The 27,571-nt window shown below is 26.7% G+C and overlaps 1 protein-coding gene across 4 annotated transcripts; it reads left to right on the forward strand.

Moving 5' to 3' along the window:
- On the forward strand, window positions 1-27,324 carry LOC107456363 (uncharacterized). 4 transcript variants are annotated; one of them, XM_087156859.1, is made up of 5 exons: window positions 9-815; window positions 5,891-6,010; window positions 8,935-9,143; window positions 19,917-20,748; window positions 21,717-27,324. In XM_087156859.1, exons 1-3 carry the CDS (start codon window positions 797-799, stop codon window positions 9,129-9,131), a joined length of 336 nt encoding a protein of 111 aa, XP_087012985.1. In that variant the 5' UTR covers window positions 9-796; the 3' UTR covers window positions 9,132-9,143; window positions 19,917-20,748; window positions 21,717-27,324. The 4 variants fall into 4 exon arrangements, with proteins under 4 accessions (XP_087012981.1, XP_087012984.1, XP_087012985.1 ...); XM_087156857.1 differs by lacking the exons at window positions 19,917-20,748; window positions 21,717-27,324 and adding exons at window positions 14,230-14,432; window positions 15,827-18,016 and having other exon boundaries at window positions 10-815; window positions 5,891-6,043; XM_087156855.1 differs by lacking the exon at window positions 19,917-20,748 and having other exon boundaries at window positions 1-815; window positions 5,891-6,043.
- The last annotated feature ends 247 nt before the right edge of the window (window positions 27,325-27,571 follow it).

Below are 27,571 nucleotides of genomic sequence, written 5' to 3' on the forward strand. Positions count from 1 at the left end.
TTGAAGTTACTTTTACCCCTGATTCAGTCATTATTTCTAATGTCTATTTTTGTTCATAGTTTCTTTGATTTTAAAATTATATACTATTCTCTATAATATTTTTTAATTATATTTTCTTATTATGATTTAAAGGAATCTTTTTGATATATATATTTTCAATTTTTTATCTGTTAATCTTGCTTTTCATCTTCTGGTGTATTTATTCACAATCCTGAGGTGTCCAAGTTACATCTTCTTTTGTTTTTGCGTCAAACAAAGTTTAAAGCATTGTTTACTTTCATTACCTAAGTGCATACTATTACTATATGTTTGTTTTTTTTTTTTTTATCTTGGTGCAATTAAACAGAACCTGTACATATAAACAAAAACCAATTGTATATTCATTATATATCTATATGCATCACATTAAATTATTTCTTTAACTGACTGAGTGTTTATGAAGCTTAAAAACATTTTAACCTTTTAGTTTTTCCTAATAAAAAATCAAAATAACCTCTTGTATTTAATTAGAAAGTTGAGTATGGAGGAAAAATTTCTATGTAATCCTCAGTCAGTTAAATTTTGTTTGTAAAAGAATAAATTCGATTCAGCTTGTGATTTTACATTGCAGCCTTTTCAAAGAAAGATGGATTTTATCAATGCACTTTTTGCCAGTACTCAAACAAGGACAGAGCAAAGTTGACCTCCCACATCAGAGTTCACACTGGTGAAAAACCCTTTAGGTGTCCGATTTGTAACAAGCGCTTTTCACATAAATGTAGTTTGAAAAATCATATGCTTACGCATTACAGGACCCATGTGCTGTAAGAAATGTAGTAAGTATCAAACAAAAAGCCATTTAACCTCTCTTTAATAAACTTTTTAGCAGCGCAGAAACAATTTTTTTTTAATTTACTAAATTATTATTGTTATTTATTAAGAATCGTTTTTCTTTTGGTTATATAGCAATTTTCCAAAAGTCCATTCAGTTCAGTTTTCAGGCTTGCATTTTTTGGAAGATTAAACTATACAGTTAAAATAGTCTGAAAACAAGATACATCAGAAAGAAAAAGGCAAAAGAAATTTCTTACCGTTTCTCACCTTCAAAATTATTAATTGTTTTTTATTTCTTGCTTTTCTCTTGACTTAGTTGAATTTAAAATGATAGTAATTCATAATTTTTTATCAATCTGAATATTTTGAGGGGTTCATTAAAAAATTTTATTTATTGAGGGAAACACTTACCCACTGTCCCCTGCCCAAACGACATCCACAATTACATGTTAGTAAAAATTAAATATTCTTAAAATACATATTGAATGTATGCAGCTATGAGAAAACAATTATAGATGGTCTTTAATGTCCCTCTTTTTCAAAAATATTTCAAAAAACGCTTAATAATTTTTATACCAAAAAATAACTGTAATAAAAGGAATTTTGCATTAAAGCTGAAAAAGGGAATATATTTAAAGCTTAATAGAATATTAATTTAGTGTTGCAGAGGTGACAGTCAGTAACGGTTATTATCGGTTAGTTCTTATCTAAAAGACATAAATTAATAATTTTTCATTTTTTAGCAAGTGACGGTAAGGCTCACAACTATACCTTTCAATTATATTCAATCTCTTTCAAGTTTGTTTCGTCATTCCCATCAAACTCAAACTGTAATTAGACCTTTTCATCAAATTATTGAAATTATTTTTTTTTTTCGAAAAAACCTCATTGTAAATTTATATATTGCCATATTACGTTTACACCAGTTATGTTTTCTTAAAGTATACAATCGATTTGATCTTGGTAAAATATCTAGTTAAAACTTATGCGTTCTCTTTTTGATTTAATTTGAATATTGAGTATGTTCAGTTTGAAATTCATATACTTTCTATTTTCTTTGATTTTTGTGGAAATTAATTTGCTTAACGCTCATTTATTATTTAAAAAAGCATGTTTTAAGCTTTAAATATTTTGAGTTTTTTAATGAGTAAAAATGCAGCTTACTTCTAAAAAAATGCATATCAAATACGAACTATAATTACTATTATATTTGCTGGTAATCATATTAAAAAGCAAAAATCAATGTTAAAAATCTCAAAATGCAGTATGTTGAAATAGTGAAGAAAGCATACAAGTATCAAAGTTAAATATTTTATGATATAATCTTTTTTATAATTTTGTAAAAATATTTGCGATCTGAACACTTGATTATGCTGTCTGGAAGAAAGACCAGTTTCATTTCTAGAATTTTCTCGAATTAATGAGAATGTCTTACATTGTTTTTCTCTTCTATAATACTTTTCATATTTGAATTGTGTTTAGCGGTTAGCGTGCCTGACTGCGAGGCCAACGGGTTCAAATCCCGCTCAGGTCATGGACGTTTCTCTCCGTTTTGTTTTCATCCTCTGTCATGTGTGTATGTGGCCTAACCTATAAACGGGTATCTGTTGCTCGCCTCCGTGTCTCTGATCACAAGGTGCTCACCAGGCAAAATCAGCAACACTTATAGCATGGCGAAGAACATTAAGTTCAATGCCTGCCGTTAAGAAAATATTTGGATTGTAATAAATATATACTAAATTTTACTTTAAACACAATGTTTATTAGAGTTTTGAGTTCTATTTAGTTTCTGTGCTTAAACATTTTTAATAGGTTTAAAAATCCAGAGAGAAACTTTTTTCTTATGACTATCCACATGATAATGTTGAAAGCATTTAAAGTGTTGCTATGACTGATGCGCACCACCTATAGCCCATTTCGATCACCAATATTGAATTACAGCAATAAATTTGCCTGTGCAGATTTTTGTGCTAAGAATTCTTTTTTTATTAATTTTTTTAACCTAATTGACTCTTCCGGATTGCTTCCAGTTTGTGAAATTTTAAAAAACTGTGCCTGATTCTCTAAAATTTTAGAAAAAAAAAGAATTTAATCTGCTTTTACATGAGATGATCTGATCATTCGTTGACCTAAATAAAGCATTGAGTTAGAGCTTTATTTATTTTTGTCATATTTTCTTGTTGCACCTTTTATGTGTTGCAGCATACCTAATTTTCTATGATAAATAAAAGGATGTTTCACTTTTTATGATAAAAATACTTGATTAAACATATTATATTTCTCTTAGTTGTTGATAAATAAACCATTATGAATAGTAGAATAAATGTGTGCAAAGGCACAATGACTGGTTATTGCTATGATCTTAATTTTGACCGAAAGTGTAGAAGGTGAAATTTTGAACCGATTAAAGAAGTATGTAATGTGAATGTTTACTATATTCTGTCACAAGTGTTATAAAGTTATTTTATGTTTCAGGCTGGCTCGAAAAAGTTGGAAAATATAAATGTACTTTTTGTAACTACTCTACAATGTTGAAGGCACATCAGGATTCATACTGGTGAAAAACCTTTTAAATGTGACATTTGTGAAAAATCTTTTAATTTTAATTTAGAGCGTCATAAGTTAATTCATTTACTGAAATATTTCTTATAACCTATATGAATCATGAAAATGTCATTCAGTCATGTTTTTTGTTATAAAATATATTTTGTAAAATTTGTTTATTTGTCTATTGTTAGAATTATTTACCTGTAATAAATAGTTTTTTTTTTATATCTGATAACTTTTTGTATGATTACTTATCTTTGAAGTAATATAATATTTATAAGGGTGTTGCATACTAAATTAGATAGACTGTTCTTGGAAATTTGTAACAGGAAACCAGGATGGTTAAAAAAAAAACAATAGCATTAATTTTATGTTACCAGGCATAAATTTTCTGTGGTTTTGGTTCAAGAAGTTTTTGACAGAGGGCACTGCAAGACTGTTCTAATGTTGTTGTTTTTTCATTGTGTAGGTTAATTTTTTCTTCTAATTACTACAGGTGATTGCTGCTGATAGTGGACATTTGAATTTGTAAATTTATTTTACTTTATTAAAAGGTTTAAAAAAAATTACTATTTTCATTTGTTTACAGGTTTATGACCTGCAGAGCCATCTGTTGATTAAATGTTGAACGTAAACAATATCTTTATTCCGGAACTGTTACGTGAATTTTCTGCTAGCATTACATGTTTTTTTTTTAACTTAACTGTATTTATTTTGTTAAAAACTGTCCATTAATTTTTGGACACTATGAAATGTTTTTTTTTCTTCGTGTTTTGAAAAAAATACCTGACAAATAGTGAATATGTTTAGAACAATCAATGTGTAAATCTGATCATTTAATCAAAAGTTACATTTGTTTTATTAAACGTAGCATTTCCATGAGGTTAAAAGAGGAAGACTTGAGGATCTTTTTATAAACTTCTTTAATAACTAATTAATTTTAAGAAGAATTTTTTCCCATTGTACGATGTTAAAAAAGATGAACTATTAGGACATAGAGGCAGAGGAAATGAGAAATCTCAACATAAGTTTCACCAGTGACAAAACTTTTTTAACTCACTTCAATAATCTCAAGTAAATTTGGCACTTGAATCGGCCACATTTTTAGCCATAAAATAATCTATGTTTTGAACAATGAAGTGACCTTTACACAGATATCTAATAATTTATAGTCAGCTATCTAAATTTTTAGAGGAAATTTTTTGCATGCCTTTTTTTTTCATTTTTTCCCTAGATAATAAAGTAAACAAGTTTGCAAAAATAAATTTTGATCATTGTGGAAAGCAAACAAACTTTCATTTATTTTATTGCAACAGAAACCTTTCAACCAAAGACTTATGTTAGTGAGTTTTATAAAATGCGTATTAAGACTATTAAATTTTTTATGTACTTATTAGGTTAAGATATAGAAATCAATGTTTTAAAAGATCCAAATATTTCAAAATTGTTTTTGTATATTGTTTAAGACATCATTCAAGAATATTAAATTTAATTTTCAGTGATTTATTCTTTTTTTTTAAGTAAAAATATACTTTCAATTAAAAATAGGAGTTACACCTATTTGACTTGGGAAAATAAATAAATGTGTATTTTTTCTGTTCTGTTATCATATGAATACTTCTAGTATTGTTGTAATTGTATATTGTATCAATCAATTATAATTTTGAGTGTATATCTATGTTCTGTGTTTATTAAAAATAATTAGATTCAATTTTTCATCTTAATATTCTTGTTGGAAAAGTCTTAGCAGCACTTACTTTTTGAACTTAATCAGTTCAAAAAGTAAATTTTTTTCTTTTTTATTGCAAATGTTTCTAAGTAAAAAAAAATTCAGCTGTTAACATTCAAAAACATAAAGAATACGTTTATTTTGTATATAAAAAGAACTACCCTTGCCACAAAGTTCGAGGTCGTCTTCTTCTATGGAAACAAGAAACACCGCATTTCAAAGAGGGGACCTTCTCTTTCCTCTGATTCCCTTTCTCTCTCTGACTTGAGCCAAAACCTGTCTTAAATATTGACCTAACACCCCTTCTTGAAGTAGTTGAACCTCATAACCATAGTCACCGCCACTGTACCAGACGAATGATATGGGGAGTTCTTTCCATAGGCAGACTATATATTTGGTTTTTTTTATTGGATGCAATTTACTATTTATTCTTTTGCTAATTACCTGCGAATCATGGGTTAGAGTCCCCTTGCAGTCAGACTGCCTGTGCACTGTTTTTATAGTTTTCCTTTCCATGTAAAGCAACAAATATGTGTCAGTTCCATCAGAAAGCCCTGCACAAAAATTTGCTTGATCCAGGAGTTCCTTTGTTTTCTGGTTTATGTTCAAAATTACAAGGTTACGAAGTTGAACATTGATAATTGCAAATTCAGAATGAAATTGGCTTGGCTCTTCATCTCTGGTTATAAAATGAAATGAAATTACTTGTAGAATTATGCTTCTATGCAAATTTTGCTAATCTTCTTATGTAAACTAGTTTTAAAAAAAACAGTATAAAAAAATTTCTTTTTTATATTTCAGATAGTTTCACCAAACAATTTGGAACTGTTCATCATTGTGCATATTGCACTTATTCTACAATGTTGAAGGGAGATTTAACGAGGCACCTCAGAACACATACTGGAGAAAGACCTTACCAGTGTAACACTTGTAAAAAATGTTTTAATCGAAAAAGTACTTTAATTCGTCATATGAATACTCATTTCAAGGACAATTTCTTGTGATTTGTATTAAATAATTATGAAATTATAATTAATAGTGCATTATTTGATTAGTAGTTATTGTGTATTTAAACTATTCCTTCTCTTTAGTTGTTATAAACAGATTGGGAGTTTCCATGTTTGAAAAAGCTAGATGGAAACTCCTTCCCTTACTCACAATTTTCTAATTGAATAACAAATGAAAAAGTGGTTTTTAGTTTTAAGAAGAAAAAAAACAGGTGGCTGCATGTCTTTTGGTGTCACAAATGTCTTGTTGTTAGTTTACAAAAAATGGGTAGATTAAAGTTTATTTCTGATTTTAAAAAAAAATTATTTTTATAAAATCTGATTTATTTACAAAAAGTAATTATTAGATTAGATTATATACATTATTTTATATTACAAGCTCCTGAAAAATTCCGCAATGTCTTCAGCTGAATTTATTAAATAATTTATTTCCTAACTGAAAATTGTCTGGAAATGAAATATGATGCTTTGCTTTGCTACATTTTTTCAAAAAACAAACTTTGCGAACAAAAAAATAGTTAAAGATTACATTAAATGATAAAAATAATTTATTATAGCCATTATTTTTGTTTCTAATTTTGCAACAGAGAAAAAGTTTTTCTTTGAGTAACTTTTTGAGTACTAAGTTTTATTAATTATTATGCTATGCTTTAAAATAGCACAAATTAAAAAAAAAAGCATTTTCTACTTAATTATTACTAAACTATGTTGGTAGACATTACGGAAAATGATTGATTCAAAAAATTGTTAATTATATTTAATAACTCTAGTTTAATATCTGAAATTTAGATTGTATTCAGATATTAAACTAAAGTACTAAGTATAATGTTTCTAAACTATTGACCAGATAAATGCAAAAGTGTGATTATATAGCCCTGAAAAGAGAAATGTAATTTTTGAGAGGGAAAAAAGTCAGTTTAATTTTAAACAAAACAATTGAAAATAATATAAAGCTATTTTTATGTAAGCATAAGCACAAATTACTCTATGGTGAAATATTTATCACAACAAAATCTATAGAATTTTTTTTCTTCTGAAAAGCAAAGAAGATAATAGTTTACAATCAGGTGCCCTCTCTGGTAATTTGAAGGTAAACCAATATATATATAAATATGTTTGAGCAATGTGAATAGTTGGTTTTTATTAGTACTAACCGGTTAATACTAATAATAACCAAATAAGCTGATTAAGGGGAATAATTAACGTGAATTGATCACATCAGTTGGTTATTATTAATAATAATACCAATGAAGTTTGGTCAATGTCATTCTTTCACGTTTTGATTGGGAATATTTTCGTATCGTGATCTGCCGCACCAAATACAATCGTCAAGGCGCTAGATTGATTTTAAACTGGAAGAAAAATTTGAAAGAAAACATGTAGATGTTTTCCTGGGGGGGGGGTGAGATTACAAGTTATACCCTACGAGTTGGTCCCTTTCTGTGATGTTTTTCTTTATTTTGTCATAGGCTGCTGCTTGGAAGTTGCCCACACTTGGCGATTATTCTGTCACTAATCATAATACAGAAATCTCCCCTTTTTATTTCTCATTTTGACCAAAAGAAGCAGTTACTATTGTTATGCCCTGTTAGTAATAATAATAACCGAATTTATTACTTTAATCCTAACATATATAATTGAAAATGAAACAAGAACAAATCACAATTAGAAACAAAAGTTGCAATAACCTGAAGATATTGAAAGCAAAGACTAACAAGGTTACTAGAAACCGGGTTTAAGCAAAACTGAACGAAAATTATTGCCAAACCGAGGGGCCACCAATGCTATATCTCAACCGTAAATAAAATTAAAATTTTATGAAGCAGGAACTTGATTAAATTTGTGTAAAACATCTTAATATAATTTGCTTGATCCAAATATTTATCTTTTAAATATTCAATTTCTTCATAAAAGTTACTACTAGTAATAGTTGTTTATCAAATGTTTTCAGTTTTGAATTGTTGCTAAGAGAATTGGTAAATATAATATCTCGTCCTCAGTTTTACATAACCACTGATAAATGCTTAAAAAATTTGACAAAACTATTTCATTTGTAATGTGCATGTTATAATAAATTTGTCTGCTCTGTAATCTAGTGAAGTAAATTTGTGATTCCCATTAATGTTAAAATAATTTGAAATAAAAACCATTTTTTGAAGGAAAGAAGTTAAAATTTTTTATACTTAATATAATGAACATGTTCAGCCTTTATTTTTGTTTACTTTTTGTCTTTTATAAAATATTTTACAATTACTTTTTATCCTTATTTGAGTGTATTTCTTATAACATTCATTTTAAATTTAAATGAATGCTAGGCTTAGTATTTATGTTTGCTTAGTATGACAAAATGACAACAAATAACAAAATTACTGGTTAAAAAAATTATTTGTAGTCTTTATATTTGTAAAAAAAATTCTCATTATATAAACTTTTAAATCTATATTGTTCTCTATATACTATCTATATTGTTTCATACAATATATGTTTGATATTGCACTTATATGATATACTTTTTAAATAATTGAAAAAAGTACCTGAAATTTGAGGGAGGGAAGTGTCTATATAAAGCATTTGTGCGCAGAATGTTATCAACTTTGCAACAACGATGGGAAATTGTTTGGTTTTAAATTGTGGGAATGTGCATATTTTTTTTATTTAAATTATTTGAATATTTACATGATTTTTAAATCATGCAACTACGAATCTCGACATTTAATTTTAAAATCGCCTAAATCCGAATCTCTATGTTTGATTTTAAAATCTTGTGAATTGTGTAAATACGAATCTCGATATTTGATCTTAAGTATACCTACTATACCCTATGCTTTTATTTTTCAGTATTTTACAAGAAAAGTGGAATATACCAATGTACTTTTTGCCAGTATTCTAATATTGATAAAGCAAAGTTGAAAATGCACATCAGAGTTCACACTGGGGAAAAACCCTTCCAATGTACCTATTGTAAAAAACGTTTTTCACAAAAATCTAATTTGAAAGGTCATATGATTATTCATTACAGGGAGCAAATGCTGTGAAATGTGTAAATGGTAAGTATAAATTAGAAAATCAATTTAACCTTTCTTGAAAAATATCTTAGATAAGCTGTGAGCTTTTTTTTTAAACGTCAAGACTTATTTAACACAAAATTTACAAAGGCATTCATTAAACCATTAAGGTGAAAAAAAATTACTATTATTACATGTATTTTTCAAAAATAGTTTTACAAAGCTTTGCATTTGTAAATTTCAAAAACTGTATTTATGAACCTAGTTTACCTTGACAAAATTGTTGGAATTTTTTAATGCTATACCAATAACCTTTTAAATTCAATAATTCTTAATCAATCACTAAAAAGGTTGAAACAGTAATTAATGCTAGCATGTTAACTATCTTAGCAATTCTATGCAGAAAATTAATAACTAAACCTTCGTATATTTAAATAGACAACAAATTTAATATGTTTTGTGTTATTTTTATTATTTATGCATTTTTTTAAATGTATGTTGATATCAGTGCAATTGGTGGAAAAAACAATATTTTGACCTAATAAATGCTACATTTAGAAGGCTGCATGTGTATTTCTCATGTTGTAATTACTATCATAAAAGTATGAAGTGCAACAGTTTAGTTTCTATATTAAACAACTTTTACTCTAGACTGTCTTTTTGTTGCATAACTGAATGAATGTTTGTGAAAATAATCTCTGATGCTTTTGAATTTTAACCACAGGTTTCAAGTTAAACATTATGAAATGGCTTAAATTTAACTCAGAAATGATATTTTTATCAAATAAATACTCAATTAAGAATTTTCCATCTGAATTAAAAATATGCTAAAAAATGTATCAAAATGTGTAAATAATGTTGAATTATTAACCTGACTTTTATTTTTAAAAACATTTGGTTGATGTTTCACTTTAAAACAAAAACCTGATTTGATTCCGATAGTCAAATGCACATTTTGTTTGGTAAAGCACAAAAATTTACACCATTATAGACAATCATAATTATCACTATTATTTACAATCATTTTGATGTAACAATATATTAATATAAAACTTCCATTAACACAAATTGTAATCAAATAAGCTTTCAAACTAAACTTTTGAATTTCTTTTTAATGGATTTTTTTATTATAAGTGTTTGATAAAACTGAATAATGTTTCAAGCTTATGTAGCTTGTAGATTAAGGCTAATTAGAAGAATCTAACTAAATTCATTAACATATTAAAAGGAACAAGTTAACTGATTAACAAAATAACTGAAGAAACCTTTTCAAAATTTTTAATTCAATGAATAGAAAACTGTTATAAAGTAATTTATTGTAAATAAATTATTAATAAAATATAATATTTAAGCATCTAAAAAAATAATATATGCAACTGATTAGAATAAATGAAGCTCTTTTTTATATTTTCATTGATCCATCTATGTATTTCTTAAGTTGACATCAAAGTTTTTAAGCTCTCCAATTACAAGTGTATTTTATTTTAAATATTATATTACAGTATTATATATGAAGTAATGTTGACTTTTATTAATAAGATACACATAGTTGAAAGCACCCAGAATACTGTTTAACGTTAACACAAAAAGATTTTAAATATCAAATGGTAATTAAATATTTTTTACCATAAAAATATATTAGGGCACAATTTTTTTATAGTTTTATTTTTTATTTTAGTGGTTTTCAAGCATTTTAAAGTACATTAAATGTTGTTTCTGCTTTTACTGAGCTTTGAAGAGGATCAATTAAATAAGACTTACTAATTAATTAATTGTTCACAATAATAAAAAATATGCCTTTCAGCAATATCAAAATTTTTGTATTTATAAGTTCTGTAAAAGATTATCTTTTACTATTTTTTTTTCCTCTAGGAGATATAAAATGTTTGTGAAATATTTAAGGGCTTTTATTAAAAGGGTTAAATGTCAATCACTATGCCCTTTTAATATTAAATTCCACATTTTATGCATGCTTTGTATCATGTTTGTAATTGTATTTCCAATTGTCATAAATTAAATACAAGATATTGTTCAACTCTCTTTTATAAAGTTAAAACTTTAATTTTATTCTGATTGCATTCTTTTTTTTTCATTTCACAACATTGTATGTAATATTGGATTGTATTTTATTTAAAATATTATTTAATTTTAATGTTAAGGAATTACTTTTCTGAAATCGCATCATGATAATTTGAAATGTTAAAATCACATATAAATATCCTTTTTTATTTTATTTTTTAATGGTTTTAAAAATTACTTATGCTTGATTCGGTAAAGTATGAACTGTAATTTTATGCAATAAATATTGTAAATATATAGTTTTTAAGCAGCAAAAATAACTATGTTATTTTAATGATTATTACTGACTGTTTTATGAGTCTGTGTGTTTTATGTCACAAAAAATGTCAATTTAAGCTTGTTTTCTTCACCTAACATTAATATAAGTAATAAAAATATCTTATGATTTGTTTGACAATTAAGAGCTGAATTTTTGTAACAGCAGTTTATTTTTTATTTTAAAAATATACGAAGAATAACATTTCATGGTGTCTAAATAATGTTTTGGAGTTAATATAATATGTTTGATGTTTAAAATGTTTGATGCTAAATAATGTTTGATGCCAATTGTTCCTGGTGTAATTTAGCCTTTTAAGTTAGTCAGCTATCATTTGTTGTAAAATTATGCTGTGTATAAACTATCTTTAGCTTTAGACTTCTATGTTATTTCATAAAGTTTTTGTCTTTCACTCAATTTGTTTAATCAGGGAAAAGGAGTTGATTCATCTGGGAGATAAAAGTTAGTTTGAAAAGGATTATTTTATAAATCTATGTTTTTAAATGTATCATTTATGTTAGGCAAAAATATATTGCTTGGCAATGGTGAAAAAACTAATCAAAATTAATAAACTTTTATAACTAAGTGGTTTCATGTGTTATTAAAATATTTTAAAATCTTTAGTTTTATATTTAAAATTTTAGACTGATATTTGACTTATATAAAATTGTTTGTTAATTAAATTGAAACCTATATTTATATTATAATTATTATCATTTTAATGTTTAATACTTAATTTAGCTATTCTTATTTTATGTTATAATTAATATTTTTATAATATATCATGTTATAAATAATATATGTGTTATAAGCACTAATTTATTTGAGGCTCTCAGAGTAAAAACAGCAGATTTGAACCAACCTCAAATTTTGAAATAATAAGTACCGGGTCAATATTTCACATGCTGAAGCATCAAATGAATTTTCGACTGCCAAATATTGCACAATCTACTTTCAAAATTTGTCTGAAGTCAAAACGAATTTATCCTAGTCTTTTCTCGTATCTCAGTACGTAAGGTTTAGTTAAAATCTGTTGTTTATTTTATTCTGAGTGATCCATTTATATTTTAGAGTTATGTTTATGTCTCTCATTAGTTAAAAAATGTTTCTATTTATCAAAAAGAATGCACCATAACATGTGAATCATGTTAAATATAAAATATATTTCTTAATGTAAAAGATAATGACCCATTCTCTGAAAAACATATCAGATTTGCAAAGCTGCCAACTCTAACACTTTTTATAGAAGAATTTTTTAAGAAGTAAAATTTTTAAAAAGAAGTTTAAAAGGTAAATAAAATTATTTAAAATATTGCTGCCAGTCTAGACATACCACAATAAGTCTATTGTATAAATCTTTGAATTGTGAGATATAATATAATTAATGCAAAAACCACTATATAATATAAATAATTCAAACATTTATACAATGTATCAAGTCTGTTTTATAAATGATTCAAGTCTATTGTTTGGGTTATTTATATTATCAAAATCTCTATAAATTGATTTATTAAAAAAAGAACCAGGTATTGGGCATAGATTTGTTTACTCCTGAAAAAAAAATACAAAAGGTGTTACTTAAAGTGTAACTACAAAAGTGTGGCAGTTAACCCAAAAATTTGTATATTTTTATCTAAAATAAGTCAATTGTACAGCTAAAATTATATTTTATTTATACATTTGCTGTATTTAAATTTGTATTTTAAATGCATAAATCTTAAAATTCGAAATTTAAAAAATATTTTATTAATTTTAATTATTATTTTAGTTTGGGAACCAAATCTTCTTATGGCTAAAATTAATCATTTATGAAGTTTAAAAACTTTTTCTTGTAGGAAAAATTTATACCAAAACATGTTTTTTATAAATTTTCAATATGTAATAAATATAAATATTCTTTAAGGGAAAAACGTATACCAAAACATGTTTTTTACAACAATAGAGATGACATTCAATCATTTTATAAATTAAATCATTTTTGGATGTGTTAATTACTCAATAATATTAAATTCACTAAATAATATTAAATCAATTTTTAATTTTATTAATATTTAATTTACTTTTATTCACCAACGTTAAAAATAACACTAAACTGAACTCATATAATTTTGATTATTCAAATCCAAATCATGTTAATTCTCAGTGTAGACTTCTTTCGAATTACATTTTCCTAAAAAATTTTAGAGCTGTAAGAAAACTTTAATTAAAGTTTTAGGAAAAAAAGAATTTTTTTTTAAATTGCTTTTCTTTTTTTTTACAAGGTAATTTTGAAAGTAAATAAATGCATATTATTATAAAATATTATTCTTTAACTAGTACTATATGTATTGTTCGTAGGGAAGAACTGTAAATTCTACAATTAAAAGAGAATGATTAAAAAAAAATTTGGATTTATGGTAATTTTCCCCGTTTTCAGGTTACACATTATTTGATTTTGTAGGGTATTTTCAATTAATATATATGAAAAATTGCATATTAGTTTTAAAATGTAATTTTTTTTTATTCTAAAATAACAGGATTTCTTTGTCTATCAAAAAACACTTTTTATATGGACAGTACTTTACAACTCATGTGTTGCTTTCTCAGCCGAGTAAATTTGGAAAATATTTCTCTTTTATACACAGATAACCTATATAATAACTTATTTAATATAATATAAATAACTAGTTTGCTTAGTAAGATAACATACAGAGCAAAGTACAGTATTTGACAAGCAACACAGTCAAAAGGTTAAAAATCATTAATGTTATCTAAATTAAAACAGTGAAGTTTACGCTTTTGTTGCATTTTTAGCCCGTTCAAAGAAAGGTACTAGGAAAAGACATCAGTGTTCCGTATGCAGTTACTCTACCACTCATGTAACAGATTTAATCAGACATTTTAGAACTCACACTGGTGAAAAACCTTTTCTTTGTGTGACCTGTGGTATGCGTTTCTCCGTGAAATCTGCTTGGACGAGACATAAGAATAGGACATCCTGTTTCAAGAAAGGAAAGGTTCGAAAAGTTCTAAAACTATTTGTAAATTTTTTATTACCTTGTTATATGCAGGATTTTTTTAATACAAAAATTTCTCTTACCTAATTATTACTTTTTTGAATAGTAACTGTATTAAAAGAAATTTGAATGAAAAATTTAAATACAGTAAAAAAGTTAATAAATGGGAGTAATAGTATAGTTAGTAAAGGATTTCTTATCTTTAATTGTAAAATTTTTATTTTTGTATTTGTTTTAAATTTTTAAATTAAATTTTTAAAAAAAGTTTCAAGGCATTTTAAAACTATTCTATTATTTTTATTACCTTATTGCATGAATGATTTATTTTTCATACCCAAGTTTCATCACAACTAATGAGGAGACTTTCAGTTCGAACAGATTTAACGTTCATCTTGCTGCTTATATACAACACTTGTTTTGTTGACTTCTGGTATTGAACTCAGGACACCCCCCCCCCCAAAAAAAAAAAAGCTTGATGTAGATAACTTTACATTTTTTTTTCGATATTTATTTTTGAACATTATTTAATCTTTTAAACAGTAAATGTTAAAAAAAAACAGCTTCATGCTGGTATGAAATAGCAAAACGAATTAAAATCCTTGTCAATAAAAATAGATCATGTATTTAACTTTTAATTTTTTTCAAATAGTTAGAAATCACTACTAAAGGTTTTATATTAGATTTTAAGTCATGGACACTTTATGGCTCCTTTTGTTTCATTCAGCGGCTTGCAGTTTCAATTGGCTTAAAAAAAAACATTTTAAATATTAACTTCCTGGCTTAAAAAATTTTTTTTTCAATGAATAAAATATGATTTTCAAATAAATTTAATTATGAAATTTGGTTCATTAAAATTTTATTTATCTTTTTTTCCTCATTCAAAAATTTTGTTGGAAATTATACATACCTTTGCATAGAAAAATGAATTTAAAATATGGATTTAAGAATTCATGAATGTATGTCATTCCAATCTTTTTTTCCCCTTTTAATTCAATAAAAAAAATTTCATCCCGACAAAATCAATATTATAACAGTCCTCTTTTCAGAAAAATCTAATCAAGGAGTATACTTCAGGAATCTAAAAGCCTTTGAAAATATTTATGATTTGTAATTATAATTTATTTAAATAATGATTGAAATTATTGAGTTATACCCTCATCTGGCCAAATGTTACCCAATTGGTCAAGTTATATGGAAATTTCTCCTCGTTATTCAACTTTCTTATTGGTTAACATAGGAGACAAACTACTTTTTCAGCTGAACAGTTAAGGAAATATTTATGCTCTTCTTTGAATACTTTAAAATTTACCTTTACTTTTATTTCTTTTTAATAAATATTTCATGCCTTTGTTTAAACATCAGATTAGTAATACAATTTTAACTTAATTTTTCAGTGCATCCCAAAAAGTTGAAGAGACCTCTTCTCCTCTGGTACTGTTTTAATGTTTTGAACGGAAATATAACTATTGATTACATTAACAAAAACACTTTAAATTTGTCTTTCAGGGGAAAAAAAACATTTTAATCACAAAATGAACTTGAAACAACGTAAGACTATAATACGTGTGGTTAATGGTCTTAATTGTTATTCAACTTACTGTTCTTCAGTATTTCTTTTTTTTTAATATACTTTATTGACTATTTTGACCAAACTGTCATGTTGTTTTTCTATATTTTTGTTAAAGTCTAATTTATGTGGTATATTTGAGGTATCTAATTCAATATGAATTTACCAGTTTCAATTCCAGCAATTTTTTTAACTACCTATAGTTTGCTATTTTATATACTAAATGAGAATCAGTGTCTGAAATTTATTTTAATGCATGCTAAATATTTTAAATCGTAAAAGTGTTCGAAGCTCTAAGGACATATTTTTCTTTTCCTCACATATATGTTTTGAAGTAAAATGTGTAACACATTTTAATGTGTTATTCTTTAAAATATAATTATAATTAAATTATAATTGGTTAATTTATTTTATTTAGTATATTAAAAAATCTGTTACCGTTTTATTTGTACTTCTGTTAAGCTACCTTGCTTATTTTGATTTGTGAAAATTATATAAAAATATATGATTTGTTTGTAACATTCCTCTGAAACATTCTAATTTATTATTCCTTCATTTATATTTATAAGTTTTTTGTTGATCATGCTATTCAAATAGTGCCTTTTTAATGCTAATGATTTTTAACATGATATTAGTAACGCATTTTAATGTGTTATTCTTTAAAATATAATTGTAATTAAATTGTAATTGGTTAACTTAATTCATTTAGTATATTAAAAAATCTGTTTCCGTTTTATTTGTACTTCTGTTAAGCTACCTTGCTTATTTTGATTTGTGAAAATTATATAAAAATATATGATTTGTTTGTAACATTCCTCTGAAACATTCTAATTTATTATTCCTTCATTTATATTTATAAGTTTTTTGTTGATCATGCTATTCAAATAGTGCCTTTTTAATGCTAATGATTTTTAACATGATATTATTATGTTCTATAGTTGCAAGCAATATGTTTATTCTCTTTTTTATGAATTAATTTTTTCTACCATAAATATCTTCAACTGTTGTTAAAGCTTCTGAATATTGAAATTTACAAGTTAATTACTTTTTTTACACTATAGTATTTTTTAAACCAAAAAAAATCTCTCCTTCTAATTTTTAGTGTGTTAATACTTGCTATATTCTTCCAATTAATTAGCCATTGTACTGCTACTTTTAAACAAGTTATATTTATTATTTGTCTGAATTATATTAGTAGTTTGCTAATAGCTAATTAATAATTTGCGGATATTAATAATAGTTTCTCATCCATTAAGTCAAAGAAAATTTATTGGTTTTGAAAAAAATTCATAATAAAATTAAATCCTAGTTTCATTCTAGTTGCATTGTATGTAAATTTGAGTACAAAATGTTCATGTTATTACAATTCGATTGTTTATATTTATTGTTATTAAAATTTGCCATGTTATGATAATTTTCTGCCACTATTCTGGCCTTGGTTCATATCGAGGTACAGTAGAGAACCGATTATCCGGAACGATCGGGACCATCGCTATTCCGGATAACTGATTTTTCCCGTTTTCTGAATCAAAACCGTTTTTTTATGGTCAAACTCAACTAAAAAAAAAAATATATATAATTAAAATAATTTTAAAAAACTCTTACTTCTTTTGACAGTGTAGGGAACTAATGATTATTTCTAAAATGATGGTAAACATCTTTCAAAAAAGAAAGAAGAATTCTGAAATCGTTTGAGGAAGAAGAAAAAAATGGCGGGAAAATGTATCAAATTTCGTTCCGGTTTTCTGATTTCGGGCTAAGAGGTTCTATACTGTATTTAACATTGTTTGCTACTTTATTTGATACAAATGTGTTTCTAATATTTATTTAAAACTTTTTCTTGTAACGGGAAAATGGCATTAACATGCATAAATCAAAATGCTTTAAAAGAATATTAATTGTTTATTTTGTGTTTTTCATTTTAGGTTTTAAAAAAAGTTTAGCTTTAAGTTTATTGAAGTGCAAATTGTGTAATGTGTCATTTACATGTTAAAATAAAGTTGCTATTTTTTATAAACAACTGATAATATTTCATTATACTGTTTCTTTTTTTATACATCAGTCATTTACAATTATGTATCTGTGAATTCTGTATCTGTTGATATGTATCTGTGAATTATTTTTAGAACAGTCTTTGCTGGAAGTCGTTTGATCACTTTGATTAGATTATATACAGTTACATATGATACAGAATAGTCAATTTCAGCTCCAACCTTAAACACATTTAAGAAATTTTAAAACATATTTAGCATCTTCCAGAGAAAGTAATGTTATGCCCATATGTCTATCATTGCAATATCTCTATGCGCAATATTTCAAAATTTTCAATTTATAAAAATCTTGCCTATTTAGAATCTTGTGCAGAATTTTTTGAGCGCATCACATTTAAATTTTAACCATATCAGTTTTCATTTCTTACTGAACTAATCAGTTAGCATTTATTCATAACTAATCATTTAATTTTATATTTCTTAAAAAACTAACTTTAAAGATTATACCCAATCAGATTTCTGTTAATAAAAAAACTGGAAGAATACTTTAGGAAGAGAGAAAGTGGTTAAATCATTGATGCCATGACGTAAATGTTTAAAATTACTATGTTACCTTCAGTGTTTATTGTATTGCTTTTCTAGGGGAATTTACTGAATTTTAATTCAATTTGTGTAGGAATAACTTTATACAACTGAACATTTTTAACAATAACTTTGTGATGACTAAAGTTCTATTTTGTTGCTTTTTGTCTGAAAGTAAACTCATTTATAATTTTTAGTGATTATTCAACATCTTCTATACAACAGGGCTGGCCAAACCTTCTCAGACACCCTAGGTAAAAAAAGTTTGTCTGCCCTATATATATATATATATATATATATATATATATATATATATATATATATATATATATATATATATATATATATATATATATATCTATATATATGCAAATAATGAGTGATATGTAAAAGGCTAATAGTTTGTAATTTGTTAGAAGAAAAAATTAGAATAATTTATTTTCTGGAAAACAATAATCTAAACAAGGTTTTTAAACCGAAATTAAAAAAAACCTGACAAATGAAACGAATTGCACAAAATTTTAAAAAATAAATTGAGAAATTTTTATTTGTCATTGTCATTGTATATTCTAAGAAATATTTATTGAATTTTCCAATTGTATGCAAATTTTATTTTTCACTAGAAACAGTACAAATTAAAAATATTTTTTTTAACATTTTTTAAATAAATCAAGTTGAATTTTGTGCCCTTTTTTTCTGGTGCTCTACGATTAGAACCAAAGGTGACCACCTAGTGGTTGGCGGTCGTTTACGTTTTCCTAATGGTAGGTCTGCCCTTGTCTTACGATGTTAATAATATTAAAGTTTTTTTATGCTATCTTATTGTTTATATGTTCAAAAATTAATTCAAATTTTAATAATATTCAGTAAAGTAAATTTACTTAGCTTGATGAATTCCATGTTTTATAATGATGATATTAAACCGTTGCCATTTTAATCCATTGTTGCTGCTGTAGAAGTTAATTTTTGTCTGTAGACAATATGGTATTCATCCATTCATGATGAGCATTTTTTAACTATCATTGATTCTTTTATGTACAGATAGATAAACTACTTCCTACCCTTTTATCAGTATATGCATTAATCAGCAATTTCTTTGACATTGTCCAGCAACCAGGCTTAAGATTAGATCAAAGGATAAAAAAAATTGTTCTAGTATGCATTTTCATGAAAAAACAGTATAAAATATCAAAACATAGACCTAAGAGAATAGAACCTTATTTTTGAAATACCTAAGACCTTATTTTAATAGTCATTAACATCCTCTTAGTTTGAATGCCTTATTTTAGTCTTTGACGTAATTTATTTTTCCATGTTGATTTACTTGTGTATTTTATATTTCAGAATCCAACCAAGAAACAAGCATTCATCACTGCTCTTTATGCAAATACAGCAGCAAGAAAAAAACTAATGTTAATAGACATTTTCGTTCTGTGCACTTTTATGAAAAGCCGTTCACTTGTAACGCTTGTATGAAAGTTTTTTCACGCAAGCACGATCTAAAGCGGCATAAGTTGAGACATGCCGGGAAAACGACACATTTATTTTTGTAACCCATATTTTCCCCCACCTCTCTTTCTACACTGCCAGGAAATCTGCCGTTTTGTTTGCTATACCGATAATTTCATTGACTATCTTACTGCAACTATAGCATATTTTTACAAAATAATTATTTTTACCATTATTTAAGGTTAGTGGCAGTTAATAACAATAGATGCTAACTTTCCAACCTTCATCAATGCAAGTGTTCACCTTAGTTGTTTGATATTTGTTTTTGTGATTTCTAGAAGTGATGTTGGAATTCTTTATAGCTTAATTTAAAAATTTTCTGTTATTTTTTTTTCTTTTAAATTTTCTAAATTTTCCCAACATATTTTTGTCCATCTTCAATTGTTTGATATTTTTACTTTTTAGAAAATTCCTTTGAAATGTATGTTTTTTTAATTGAAACAGTTATATGTTATTGCTATCAGTATCTCGTTCTTTTAAGTGATTTAGGAAACTTATACAAAATAAAATAGATAAAGATGTGATTTGTAGAATTCTTCTGCCTGCTGGTTATCATCCACTTGCCCAGTCTTAGCTAAAGTACTTCTCAATCAGGGTTTTACTGTATCCCAAGGACTACCTTATTGCACAATTTTACATAATTCTAATTCACATAATAATGAACAGGGTAAGAACATTTAATCCACACTAAAATGTTGAAATACATATTGAATGAATTAATGAATGAAAATAATTTTAATTCACATAATAATGAATGTGATATGAACATTTAACCCACGTTAAAGTGTACAGTGTACAAAAAACACTCTCAATAACTTCGGGATTTCGGATCTTTACGTTCTAGGACTCCATGGTTCAAAGCGGTAACCTCAAATATGCTAATTAATTAGGGCAGACAATATTACATTATTTTAAATTATTTGCAAAAATTCTTTAATTCGCTTAAAAAGTTTTCAAGATATAAATAAGCAAAAAATAGAATTAAGGGGTCCAAACTTTGAACCGCTCTCCTGCCCAAGCCATTGCGACCATATTCTCAAGATTAGAACTACCTTCTTTACTTTGGTGGTCAGTAATCCGAATTCGTCCAAAAAAGGGTATGTTTGTTGAGAAAAAGTATGTTTTTGTGTCTGATTTTGTAACTTAAAATATCTGCGCTAATTAATTAGCATGCTTGACGTCCCCCCTTCAAATCATTATGAGTCCTAGAACGTAAAGACACATTATTCAGCGTCGTCCGTATTTTCTACTTACTGTATTTACATATAATTTCATATTATATGATCAAAATACTAAATAATTTTAGACCTCATCAGAGAACTGTTTCCATTCAAGTGTGAAAGACAAAATGGCTACTTTTCTGAAGTAAAGAAAATTGCCAAAAACAGTACGATGCAGTTATTTCTGACAGCTTCAGTAAAAGGATTTTCAAAGAGTTTAGATAAAGGTTATCGTCAATAACAAGTTATACTCATAAAAGAATGGTTTTATATAGGGTTTTCAACAGTAAAACCATTTATTTTTAAAAATGTCCTCATTACATCCTGATCTCGTTAAAGTAAGGATCACAGTAATTAAATATGACTGTATTTCATTATTAAGATTAATTTGGTGTTTCATGCTTTTATTTTTCAGACTTCCAGAAGCAAAGAAGGATACACGAGTGTCCCTTATGCCTCTATTCATCTGTGCTGGAAATGGATTTAGCGAGGCATATCAGAGTTCATATTGGTGAAAAGATTTTTCAGTGTACCACTTGTAAGAAGTGCTTTAGTCAAAAGTCTGATTTGGAAACACACATGAAAACAATGCACTTCAATAAATAGGAAAAAACTTTATGCTTTTAGTGCATTGGATGATTTATTTTTATTTGCTATGATGGTAAAAAAAAAAATACACTCGGCTTATTGACTCTTTTATTTATATTACAATAGAAGATCTTTAAAATGCTAACTCTTTACCTTTTATATTAGGGGTACCGGAAAGTAATGTCATTTCAGCTCATTAATTATTCATTAGTCTTAAAAACCAATTTTTTTTTTATCTGGCATTGAAAGGTTGTTGCTAACAAGGGTGAATACATTATTGATCAAAAATAAAATCTTGATAACAAATATCAAATGTACCGAAACGACATTACTTTCCGGTCGCCCTAATAGAATTTTGTGTTATATGGATCATTTTAAGTATACCCACTAAACATTGGAATATTAGTTTGGAACATATTTAAACCATTATAAGAGATCCATGTTCTAAAGTAATGTTTATATTTTAAAAAATTTGATTTCATGTTTAGAAATTAAAAATTATCTTCATAGTATTATTATAAAATTAATTTATTTAAATATTAATTAATTTCTAAAAAAAGAAATTTTTTAGAGCATAAACTTATTGCAAAACATTATGCTCCTAACATTAAATATACATAGCATTATACTTAACGTTATACTTATTGCAAAAACGTAAAATTTTGGTTCGCTTAAATTTTGTTATTCTAACCTATTAATAATGAAACAGATAATGTATAAAGTTCTTGTCAAGTTGTTAAAATTTAATTGAAATTTTTATTGCGGCTTATAGAATCGTGTCCTACAAATCTTTTACTGTATTACTCTTTTATAGTGTGCTAAAATACTACTGTCTCCTCAACCTGAAATTGTACTATAATTTTGATAAATATTGTTATTAATTTTTTACATGTATAATTATAGTAATTTTTATAATAAATGCATGGCAATATGTGTTATTTTAATCTTTTAAGTGTCATTTTGGCCAGGATCGCCTGGTTAATAGGGCATTGGATCCATGTCCAAGATGTCGTGAGTTCTATCCCCTCCAGCTGAAACTCCCCGTGTAATAAATGCTGACTGGTGCACGATAAATCTGTCAGGTCATAAAGTCCTCCTCATTCCCAAAGCAAATCGTACCTCCTAGGGGTATTGAATTGGAGATAGATTGTTCTCTGATTCAGGTCAAAATTACGATCTGTGGATGTATTAATGAATGGGTCCGTCTTGTTAACAAGTTGAGACGTATGTGTGTGGTAGAAATCAAAGTGTTGGCCATAGATGGCGCCACTGGAAAACAAGAAGCACATCCCCTTTTTGTCTTAATGGCATATAACAACAACATATGTCATTTTAGCTTTTGTAAGAAGTATAAAAAAGAAATTATTGTGGAAGAATTCTTCATAAAGGTAGCATAGTGTTAAAGTTGGTGTCATTTACTATTAAAGTATATAAAAACTTTGAACTCATCATTTCTATAAAAGTTCTATATTTTGCAAAATTTCTGAATTTTGAAACATTGATAAACATAATTTGTTATCCAAAGTATATACTGGTGTGCATAAATTTATTTTTGAAGAATGTGAAATTAAGAAGTATAAAAATTTTGTAAAATCTGCTATTTGTAGAATAATTTGTTTCAATACTTCTTCTCACTTCAAAGTATTCTTCTCAGTACAAAAATTTCTTCTCAGTACAAAGTTCTTCTTCTCACTTCAAAGTACTATTACAAATGAAGCATTTATAACGAGCTTGTTTGTAAATTGTAAATTTAAAAGCTAATTTAAGTAATATCTATAACTTCCATTCATATAGTTAATTTTAAGGAAGGTTTTGTTGGCAGAACACTGATTTGCTTGCAGCAGTTCTTTAGGAATTACAATTGTAAGGAGTATTATTCAAACAAATAACATGAATAAAAAAATATATTAATAAAATCAGGACATTTTTCTTTAAGTTTTAAAGCTTGAAACAAATGGAATATTATTGCCATTTTAACTAGAGAAAAATAAATTGTTCAAGTGTAGTATTCAAGATTGCATTGTGATAAAAAAAATCATGAAAACACTAAATCTTAGGAATCTCTATGAATGTAATGTTTTTGAAAATTTGTACGAATATTTCCCCGTTTACTATATGTGATAAATTAAACTAGGTTGTTTAACAAGAAGCATGCAAATCAAAATACGATTTTCTATTTGCAGGACCACACTGTATTAGAAAACAATTATGCAATCAAATTGTCTTAAATTGTTTGAGGTAATTAACAATTATGTAATTAAATACATCTGACTACTTAAATACCTATCAAAAGGTTTTCTCCCTGAAGAAAAACTGTGACAGGCAACTAAGGTTAACCCCTACTGTGCACCACTGGTTTGGCAGAAAAAGCCCTGGTGGTGCTCAAAGGAGATAGATCAGATCAAACGACAGCTTCACGATTCATAGGTGGTCATTTAAAAAGCTTAGCTTTTGAATTTGGGCTCTAAGTCTCATGTTTTTAAACGAAGACTCTTGTATTTTACGACTATATCCTGTTTACCTGTATATTTTCAAATTTCTCGTATTTTTTTTAAGAAATTTGAAAAAAAAATTGGTGATAAAATATCCACTGAGGGCAAAAATGCTTCTCTTATTCCTCAACAGATGTTGCTATTGCCAGTTCTGATATTGAGTGTTAATAGTTTTAAGTCGAGCCATGATGGCTCAGGGGATAGAGTGTTTGCCTTCCACTGAGGTGAACCCAGGTTCGAATCCCAGCGATAACTGGCTGATACCAATTCTGCATACGGCTTGCATCGACCACAGTGCTGACAGGAAATATCCTCAATGGTAGATGGATCACGGGTTAGAGTCCCCTTGTCATCAGGCTAACCATACGTGGTTTTCCTCTCCGTGTAACTCAAATGCGGGTTAGTTCCGACTTAAAGTCCTCCAGGAAGGCTAATTTCTCCCAATACTTGATCCAGGAGTTCCTTTGTCTTCTGGATTGCGTTTAAAATTACAGGGCTACAGAGTTGAGCATTGGTAGTCATAAACCCAAAATTGGGTTGGCTAGTAAAATCTCCGTTATTGTATTTCTCCAATGTTGGCCGTGTAGCAAGTGCAAATTAAAACCTGCTTCCCCCAAACACATCCTTGATTGTCTGTAATTTTCCTTGGAGGACATTCTCTTGCTACCCATTTTGGAATGTGACTTTGCCAGAGCGTTTGGGCTACATTGTGAAGGATTAGAAACAACAATTAAATTGTTAATGGCCTTAAAACTATTTCTATGCAATACATTGAACAGATACCTTTTACAGTGAAACGTTGCATAATTAATTGAAATACTTGAATTGGATATTTTGTTTAATCATAAGAAGTAATAATAACCATAAGAAATAATAATGTATAGATAATTTTAAGTAATGCTGCTTAATTTTTCAGTATGGATTCTTGATCGAAAGCGACATTGTTGTTCTTTTTGTTCTTATTCTACTCTTCTGAAGACAGATCTGACACGCCATATCAGAACTCACACTGGTGAAAAACCATTTCAGTGTTCCCACTGTGGAAGATGCTTTAATCGTAAGGACCATTTGGAAAGGCATGTGCTCAGAAGACATATGAACAAAATACAGAACAATTTCATGTGATATGTTTAAGTGCAATTAGCATGTATGAGCAGTGCTTTCTTCTAAGCTGTATTTTAACATTATGGACCATTTATATGTTCAATATAAATTGATAAGTTATTTTTCTAATAGCTTTTTATTGTTTTTGAATTTTCATTCTTTTCAGACATGTTAGATATTTGGTATCCTTTAAAATTTTCTAAAAGACTTTTCTTATAACAAAATATATTTGAATGCAGTCATTGGCAAATTACTCAAAGAAAAGTTCGTTAAATAGAAAATTCACTTAGCTATTTGAATTTTTTTTGAAGAAGAAATTCCCAAAATGTTCTTGGTTTCTCGAAAAAAAATCGCAAAATAGAAGTCCAATTGTATACTTAAATTAAGAAAATTAATTTAATAATGAAGTTATAGGTTTTTAAAATTTTAATCTTTTTTGCTTTAAAGACAAAAGTGGGAATACTTTATTTTAAGTAATTTTTTACTAAACCATGCTATAATATCCTCTTGTATTTATATAAAAATAAGTTTCAAATACTATTTTTGATAAATATATCTTTCTAACATTTTTTTGACCACCTCCCCGAGATTGCACTGTTTTGAGAGCTATTTAATCACCAAATTAACTCAAGGCATCCCCAAAATCTAACTAAAAGTATAGAGTGCAGAGATATATTTGAATAATGGGCTCATAAAAAATAACTAATTTTTGATTTTACTGAAATGTTCAACAGTTACTGATTTTGTTGTTCGGCAAATTTGTGTGTAAAATTTATTAGAAATATTGATCTTACTTTAACAAGCTTATTATTTTATGTTTCATTTCAAAAAGAAAGATAATTTTTAATAGACTTAGTTAATGTCCTAGTCTAGAAATTGAAATTTTTCGGAACAAATTATAAAATTACTTTTTGTAGTTCACTATAGCATTATCTATAAAATGAATGGCGGGAAAGGTTTGTCTTTTTTATTCTATAATTCGTAAATACAAAGTTTGAGTATCATTTCGCATTGAAATAATTTCTCTTTTCCCCTACTATTTTTTGATAGACCCTTTCCCTGGACTTTTTTGGGGACCTTTTTCCCTGGAAAATTTTTATTTAAGTGACACCCCAAGATGTAATGCCAGTTACATTTGCGCTAGACAGAGATATTGTTCTTTAAAATGATTTTATAATTTGCATGTTCCCATGCCTTCAGTCGCATTCATCATGCAATTCATAATTATAATAATGAAGCTAATTAGATTACAATAAAATGTATTCATTCTAAAATTATGTTTAATTTCTTTTCCGTTGTGCTTTTCAATTTCAATAGATATGGGACCCATTAGGTTCCACCTTCAAAGAAGGCTCACCATAGAAGATAGGGCCCAAGGGGCGATTGCAATTTCAAGTCTATGTCAGTCAGACCCTACATATGCTGATAATATGTGAATCATTTACAGGAAATTTGGCACTTTCCTGTGGTCGATAAAGTTTAGAGTCAAATGAGTTAAATTTGATTAAATCTAAAAAGTTGAAATAATTTATAGTATTTTCTCTTTAAATTTTTATACTATTACATTATAAATTAATTATTGTTGCAGTTATATTGTTTTCCATAACTCCTGTTAAGTTTATATTTTATATTGGTAATTGAAATTTGTATCAGTTTCTCCCTAAAAATTTCAGTATGTTTCACAAGGGAAAAAATGAAAATGTAGCTAATATTTTTAGCTTTGCCCAAGGCTGCTAAAACCTTGAAAATGTCCTTGACTTTCGCATATTTATGTTAAATTTTGTGCTTGTTAATTTGTTCTGCGTTAAACTTGAACAATAAAAATTTCTTTTGCTTGCACCCTTTAAATTTTATTAAAAATAGTACGTCATCTTGATTTATTTTATAATAATTTTATATTTTAATACTACTTTTCATTATGTTGAGTTATTTCTTTCCTTTGTACTGAAAGGGCTATTTTGTTCAACCTCATTTTTTTAGAGGCTGGTTTATATTAAGTTTTAAAGAATTTGCGTTTGAGAGTAATATTTATATTCAATTAGAAATGATAAATATCCTATTAAACTTTTTTGCTCACGTTTTAAAC

Source organism: Parasteatoda tepidariorum, chromosome 2 (assembly GCF_982258835.1).
Source record: "Parasteatoda tepidariorum strain Cologne lab strain chromosome 2, Ptep-v5.0, whole genome shotgun sequence".
NCBI classification, from domain to species: Eukaryota; Metazoa; Arthropoda; class Arachnida; order Araneae; family Theridiidae; genus Parasteatoda; species Parasteatoda tepidariorum.

Bases quoted from the DNA above. Each gene is read 5' to 3' on its own strand.
- LOC107456363 (XM_087156855.1), top strand. The intron at 6,044-8,934 runs GTACTTTAATTC...TTTATTTTTCAG, and splicing joins AAAATGTTTTAATCGAAAAA to TATTTTACAAGAAAAGTGGA.